This window comes from Benincasa hispida, chromosome 12 (genome assembly GCF_027475165.1).
Source record: "Benincasa hispida cultivar pf3 chromosome 12, pf3_genome.v1.1, whole genome shotgun sequence".
In the NCBI taxonomy this organism is placed as follows: domain Eukaryota; kingdom Viridiplantae; phylum Streptophyta; class Magnoliopsida; order Cucurbitales; family Cucurbitaceae; genus Benincasa; species Benincasa hispida.
The window spans coordinates 16,443,924-16,451,980 of NC_143489.1; the positions used below are offsets into that span (position 1 = coordinate 16,443,924).

Here is an 8,057-nt window from a genome sequence, read left to right on the forward strand (position 1 = left end):
GAATGATTCGAGAAAATCACTTTTGTTATATATTTTTTTCCCAAACAATTGCTCTAAAATATATGTTTATAATTTGAAATCTTTGATTTCACACATGTAAATAGGACTTCCAGATCATTAAAATTAATTTTAAAAATTAAAAGCATATTTCAGAGTATATATTATTTTAAACTTTGGAATCGCGCATATATGAAAGGTATAGAAGAATGAAACTATTAGTTGGATATATTGAGCTGATATGTAGACTTCAAATGTGCAACTATTTATTTTAATTGATGAAATTGTCTTATTGGAACACATGTAATGTAGAAAATGAAAAATGGAAAATTCGTATGTTTAATTTGAAAAAAAAAAAAAACATAGACATTGGAAACGTGTCAAGAGTTAAATAATTTTTCCATTATTTTGTGTCAAGATAAAAACATATTTGACAAATAAAAAATGTCAAGAATAATCACATATGATACGTAATAAATATCAAGAATTAATCAACATGACATGTTACCAGTGTAGAGTATATTATATTTCTTGACACGAAAATTGTATTAAGAAATATCTGACTTTTTTTTCAGAATCAAGTTATCACATTATACTTGATAGGCAAATACACAACGCATTAATAAGCGTCATATATACAATTTACTTTACATTACACAAACGTCACGTAACCTAATTATTGTAATAGTGAATCCCAAATCTACCCTTTTATCAATTTCAACTAATCTTGTAAATGAAATTAAGGGTAGATCACACACACAATTCTGGTTAATATGGATCATTTCCTCAACTATGTTAGTTAGGTCAAGAGCCCTAAATAGAACTATTTTCCAATAATATTATGACAAGTGGCACCTCTTCTCAAACTACAATCTACCACTTCTCATGCTACCTATTTGTGGCATACACGTGTCGAATAATGTTTCTATCTCAACTACTATATAAATCATAAACAAGTATGTGTTCCAAATCAACAATCTTACAAATTATATTTAAAAAAAACCCCTTGAAATTCTATAACTCTGGATTTTTTTTTAATTTTTTTTTTAAAATGACAGACAATTCCCAGAAGATGAGCTACCACATTGGAGAAGCTAAAGGCCAAGTTCAGGTTCACTATATCGTCACCATTATTATTAAAGGAGTCGTGCTTTAATTTTAATAGTTGATTTTATTTGTGCTATCATGCTAATTCTCCTTTAATTTTAATAGTTGGTTTAATTTATGGTATCATGTTAATTTTGTTATTTGTAATGGTTTGGTAATGATTGAATATACATAATAGCCTTGTTAAAAAGTATTAATTAGTACTTATTTTGACATTCAAGATTAAAAAAAAATAATTGGAGACATATCAATTTGGATAATCATATAGGAGAAAGCAAACAATATAATGGATAAGGCAAGTGATGCAGCTCAATTAGCTAAAGAATCAATGCAAGAGGCAGGACAACAAATAAAGGCCAAAGCACAAGGTGTAGCTGATGTTGTCAAAGATGCTACTGGAATGAACAAGTGAAGCATAATTCCATTTTAATTTTCTTCATTTTTTGGATTTTTCTCTAAATGACTTTCCTTTTTGTTTTTTCTTAGGCTCTTTTGTCTAAGGAGATTATTTCCCTTTTGTGTACGAAAAGAAAACCCGATTAAGGGATAATTAAACATGGGGCAATTAGTGTTATCGAAAATTTCACTTTTTTATTAACAATTCAATGAATAGGTGATCTGTCTATTTGATTCATATATAGGAATACATGTATTCATCATTTAAATGAATTTTGTTAGAATTATATTTATGAAAGAAAACATAACTTTAATGATAACAATGAATAATATTACATTTAGTATTTATTATTAACCTTTTTTACCAAGGTATTGAACATATGATTGCACTTTATTACTTTGATTTTTATTATTAAGTATATCTGTGTGTATATATTTAAAAAACGATTTCAAACTCCTTGTTGGAATAATTATTTTCTAGTAGTTGACCCACAGCAAAATGTCAAAATTATAGTAATAGTTAAAAGTATATGAATAACCCTTTATATGAAAAATGTGTGAAAAAAACTCCAAACGGAATTATTTGGTGATAATTGACTTTTATTAGTCATCACAAAAAGGTTTGTAGAAATAAAAATAGATAAAAACACTGCAACCATCTATTGTATAACCAAAATTGCACCCGATAAATATGTCATGTGGCATTGTTTTTCAATATTTGTTTTATTTATTTTTTTAACTTTATACGAAAAGGATTGCATAAAACTAATTATTGGCCATAAAAATATTAATGTCCGTATACACATTACAAGTGGATGTACATGATAAGAAAATATATGATTATGAAATCAAGCAAAAAGGTGCTATGAAAGTTTTTTTTTTTTTAACTTGGTGTAGCTAGAGAACTCGAAATAAGTGGAATTCATTTAAGTTCAATTTGATAATTATTTGATTTTTTTTAAATTATATTTATTTTCTTACCATTTTTTAACTAGGGTATTTAACAAATCAAAATTTGACTTTTTTTTAAATACTACTAAAAATAGATAACAAAACAAAGAAATCAATAAGCGTACGTAGGATTTATAACCTTAATTTTAAAAAACTAAAATCGAAAAATGGCTAGGTTGAGGGCACATATGATCAAAAGAACCCTTTCTCAACTTTGAATAAGATGGATATACAAAAGAGTGATAAACATTGATGGTCCTACTAATCAAATATGTTTTTGCTTTTTTTTTCTTCATAAATTTTTTGAAAGCTCAGTTTTACTCTAATGGCTTGATGCTATAAAATATAAAGATATATTTAAAGTTGGTTTAAATCCTATTTTGGTCTGTAAACTTTGAACTTTGTTCTATTTTAGTCCCTACACTTTAAAAACGTCTATTTTAGTCTTTGAATTTTTAAAAGTTGTTTAATTTGGTCCCTATTGTTAAGATTATGTTAACATTTTAAAGATGAAATATGTTTAATGATGAAATTTCATCTAGCATGGGCTGAGCAATAAGGTGAAGTAAAATATCAACAATCAACGTGTCAAAATAGTAAACAACCAAAATCTTGGACGCAAAATGACTTTTGAGATCTTCTATATAAAATGGTTTTACCACCTAATTCAAAATTGAAACACTAGATTTTTTAACATGTGGTTAACTTATTTGACAGTCTAGTCATCCAAAAATACAAGTCATTTTACCATTTGTTTAAGAGTTAATAGAATCATAATAACAAGGACAAAAGTAAACACGTTTTACAAGTTCAAGGCCTAAAAATGACATGTTTAAGAATTAAAATAGAATAAGATTTAGACTTCGGACCAAAATAAGATTTAAACCTTTAAAGTTTTGTTAGTAAATTGATAAATTTATATCTAAATTAATTAAAATTTAAACATTCGAATTTATGAGACTATTTTGACAAAAAATTCGACACTTAATTTTAAAAGTTGAACGATGAAATCAACAAAAAAAAAAAAAAAGAAAAAAAGAAAAGAAAAACTTTGAAATTTTAAGCCTAAACTTGTGCATCTATTTATCTATATAGATGCACACAGTTTTTGTAATGTTTTGTTGATGTTATCTTTTCATAATCTTTAAACTCTTTTTTGTTGAGTATCGTGCGTGAAGTTGTGAGAATATTTAACCTATAGAATGTTGTAAATTATTTCAATTATTTAAAAAATATATATGTATTATAAATATCATAAAATAGATGTCCAACGTCCACTGTCCTAAAAGCCACGTGTCATTTTTTATCTTGCTCATGCGCCTTATAATAGCATTTACTATTTGTCACAGTCTTTACTATTTTACATTCATCATTTTTTTATTCTTTGCTACAATGTTTACTATTTTATTCTCAAATTAAAATAGTTTACACTTTAGATACATACTATATAACCCATATTAAAATAATCGACACCCCAAACACAAACTATAATAACCCAACTATAATAACCAACTTCTTGTCCCAAACGTCCCCTTAGTTTTCTGACTTATAGGTTCTGACATGTTGACAAATTTACAAATATATTAGATACAAAGTTGATAGGTCAATATGTATTATTAATTTGAAATATCAAATAGGTCGATGACTTGATAGAGTATCTAACATGCAACAGAAAAATCAGAATAAATAAGCACTCTAATTACACTTAATTTGAGTTTCAAACATGCATTGACACAAAATTTCAAAGAGAAGGGTTTCAAGAGCTACAACCTTTGATGAATCTCAGCAATACCAACTTCTCTCCACGAATTGGAACTTCAAATCAACTAAGGACCACCAAAAGACCTTCACTACTATTCTCTAACTCAGATTGAGAGGTAGAATCTCTGAATTGAAGTGAATTTGATAGAGAGGGAAAAGTGTTTGGAGAGATGAATTTTTTAATAGAGTTTCAGTAAGAATTAAGCTTGCATGGCTGAAATTTGAAGTCAATATTTCAATACATACATTAAGACTATGCATATATGATTAAAACAGTTGATGCCACTTCAATTTTCATTGAAATTGAAGTGGCATGAGGTGCATTTTTAGTGGTTAGATTTTTCCACTTTCTATTTTTTAAAATAATTTTAATTAATATTAATTTGATTAATTTAAAACTTAATTAAAACTGATTTTCAAAATTTCAGTTTTTTAGTTTAAGTTTAATAATTTTGAATTTCAAAAAATGCAAAAATCAATTAATCAAATTACCAATTTTGAACATAAATTCAATTGAATAAAGTTGGATAATTAGTTAAACTAATTTAATTAATTTAATTTTAATATCAAATCTTAAATATTATATTTCACCTCATCAAATATTTAAATCATTATTTAACTATTTTTTAACTCTCCAATTTCATTTAATTTCAACAAAATTAAAGGTTTTAATTGTATCAAATATAATTAATGAAAACCCTAATTGAATTTGAACACTCAAAATTCAACCTACAGAACATGAGCTCCAACCGATTTGAGATTAATTGTTTAAACTCTTTAGACTGAAATAATCAATTTTCATTAACTATCCAGACATACCACTATAGCTTGATGATTGCACTCTCCCAACTGTAGATATATTTTTGTCCATTTTAATCATAATCATTAAGTCGATCCTTCACAGGTCGTTCGTAGTTATAGCTAGGTCAAAATTATCGTTTTACCTCTATAAATACGTCTTGCTCCTTAAGCTCCCACTAATCCTTTATTGAACAATTGGTTTATAGTCCAACTTATAAACCATGACTCTCTCAACTGTGAGAGGGCGGGGCCCCGTAGCTTAAGACCAAGAATTAGTGCTTAAGAGAATAACCTATCTGCTAACCTTAAATTGGGTAGGAGTGAATTCCATCTTGAAGAACTATGTCCACAGCTATTTATCTAGTCTTATCCCCAAAATGGGAGGCTTATTGACCAGTGATGTTGGACTACTCTCACCCATGCAAATCAAAGGATAATCCCAAATAAACAGGAGTTCATAGTTAGCTCAAGATTAAGATCAAGTTACTCTAGGTCATTGAAATTGAAATAACCAGTTTTTGTTGGGGTTGATGCTCTAAATCTCGTAGGGTCCTATAGTTTATAAACATTATTGAACAAACTCAAATTAATAGAGGGATTTATTAATTAATTTGAGTTTAATTAATTTTTTATGTACCATTGGAGCTTCAAGCTACAGGTCCATGAAGTCCTCTTGGAAGCTGAATAAGATTAATTGAGAATTAGTTTTCTGATTAATTTGAATTGTTCAAATTAATAGAGGGATTTATTTATATATGATATAATTAAGTTGATACAATTATATGTGATATAAATGTTATAATGTATTTGATACATTATAACTTAATGAGAGGAAATAAATATTTGAATGAGATTCAAATATAGTTTCTATGAATTGGATTCATAGTTTTTAAATTTAATATAAATGTGATTTATATTAAATGCCATATAAAAGAGAAAAGAAACTATAGTTTATATTTTATGCGATACAATATTAAAACTATAGGTTATATATTATATTTGATATAACATATAATTTAATATATATATATATATATAATATGATAAGTTAGTTATCATATTTATATTTATATTATTATCATTTTCAAAATAAGGAAGAGAGTAACAACTCCCTTCTCATTCTTTTCTCTCCACCCAAGTAAGCGGGGTGGTGGTTATTTTTGGCAAGTAGTTTCTTCTTCTTCTTGCAAGTGTGGTTAATCGATTGAGATAGTGGAAAAACAATAGAAGAGTTCTATGTGTTTGATATTTTGAGAGAGTCCTCAATCCTTCTTCCTCAACATTACGTTTTCCCTCAAAATCAAAATAGCCATAGCCCACCACTCCTAGATTCTCACCCTGAGAATATCGAGGACACATTCGTGGTAGTGTTTGATATTGTTCGAGGCTATTCTTGAAGACAGTTTTCAAGGAGTTCATGAATTGTTAGAGGGAAAACGTGAAGAAAGGTCTTCAAAGGTGAGGTTTATAAAACCCTTACATTAGCATGCTATAATTTATAATTAAATGCATATCTTGTTTATTGTGAAGGAATTCGTTTTTTTAAGAGGTCCTTGAGTGGAAGTGGATCGTCCAAATTCCATTAATTATTGAAAACATAATTTACAGTAAACATACAAGATATGCATTTAAAATAGATTGCATCATGCTTTTTATAGAAAAAGGTTCAAGATACATTACTGTTGAAGGACCTTTCTTCGTGAAACTCCCTTGAACAGTGATGTGCATCGAACAGAAACAACAACTCTTGAAGACCTTCTTCAAATATTTTCTCGAATAGTAACGGGGACACTACTACAAAGAGCCTTTGGTATTCTCAGGATGAGAACCCAGGAATGGTGGGCTCTGACTATTTTGGTGGGATAGTTTTGGTGGAGGAAGGACATACAATTAGGAACTCAACTACACAAGATGAAATTCATTCCTTCCCCGGAGTAGAGATAAATAGATAAATTGCTCCCTTAAGGGTTGATTTCAAGGCTTTAACAATGTGGCGCCACACCTTCTCTTGGCCCGAGAAGGGTTTACTTATAGTGGGACTATGACGTATTGTTCGTTAAGGGAATCAGTGGTACTTAAGAAGTTAGATGTAACTACAGGGGCAAAACGGTAAATTGGCCCAGCTGTACTTATGAGCGATTTGTGAAGGGTCATTATGCTGTTGATTGATTATATCCAATGAACACAAAAATATATCTATAGTACGAAGAGTGCAACTGTCGGTCTTTAGTGGAATACCCGACAATTAATGGATGGTGGATATCGTGATTAAAGAGTTTAGTCAGTTATTCACATACCGTTAGAGCTTCATGCTACCGGTCCATAAGATCCCTTAGGTAGATCAATGGATACATGTTGAGAATCAGTTTTTAGCTTAGTTTGAAGTGTTCAAATTAACAAGAGGGAATTTGATTATATATGATATAATTAAATTTATTCACTTATATGTGATATAATTGATTTAATGTATTTGATACATTATTGGAGGAATTAATATAAATATGATTTATATTAAATGTCATGAAGGAGAAAAAGCCCTTATTCGATGGTAATTTGGTAATTTCCACTCCTTTGAAGCCCGGATATTCAAATCAACTCCAAATTGCTTTAAATTAACCACGATCAGCTCCAAATCGCCAATTCTATCTCTTGATTACTCGATACCTACAAATTAGGAAAATAAACATGTAAAATCCAATAACAAGTCCAAATTAAGCTAGGAATAATAACTCTTTTTTAGAGTTAACATACATGGAGAAGATTTTTTATATTATGGTAGTCTATCAAGCAAATTATAACAACTGCTCTTTTAAATCATGTTGAAATCCTGAGGATTTATGAAGCCAGAAAATAGTGTCCTTATATGAAGAAAATAATGCATCATATGGTGACATTACTATTCAATTAATTTCTTCAAAACATTAATTTGAAAGGATTATTAACGAAGTTGTTACTTACAACAACATTTGAGAAGTTAACAAACAACATTTGAATATAACAACTAAGAGATAACAAGTGATGTCTTTATGAGGATGAGCAAATGT

The 8,057-nt window shown here is 28.4% G+C and overlaps 1 protein-coding gene across 1 annotated transcript; it reads left to right on the top strand.

Moving 5' to 3' along the window:
- The first annotated feature begins 1,048 nt into the window (after positions 1-1,048).
- Positions 1,049-1,516, top strand: LOC120068472 (stress-induced protein KIN2-like). The gene is made up of 2 exons (XM_039020257.1): positions 1,049-1,108; positions 1,373-1,516. The coding sequence occupies exons 1-2, from the start codon at positions 1,049-1,051 to the stop codon at positions 1,514-1,516; spliced, it is 204 nt and encodes a 67-aa protein (XP_038876185.1).
- The last annotated feature ends 6,541 nt before the right edge of the window (positions 1,517-8,057 follow it).

Coding starts and splice junctions, on each gene's coding strand:
- LOC120068472 (XM_039020257.1), top strand. CDS start 1,049: ATGACAGACAATTCCCAGAAGATGAGCTACCACATTGGAGAAGCTAAA. Junction 1,109..1,372: donor AAGCTAAAGGCCAAGTTCAG/GTTCACTATATC, acceptor ATAATCATATAG/GAGAAAGCAAACAATATAAT.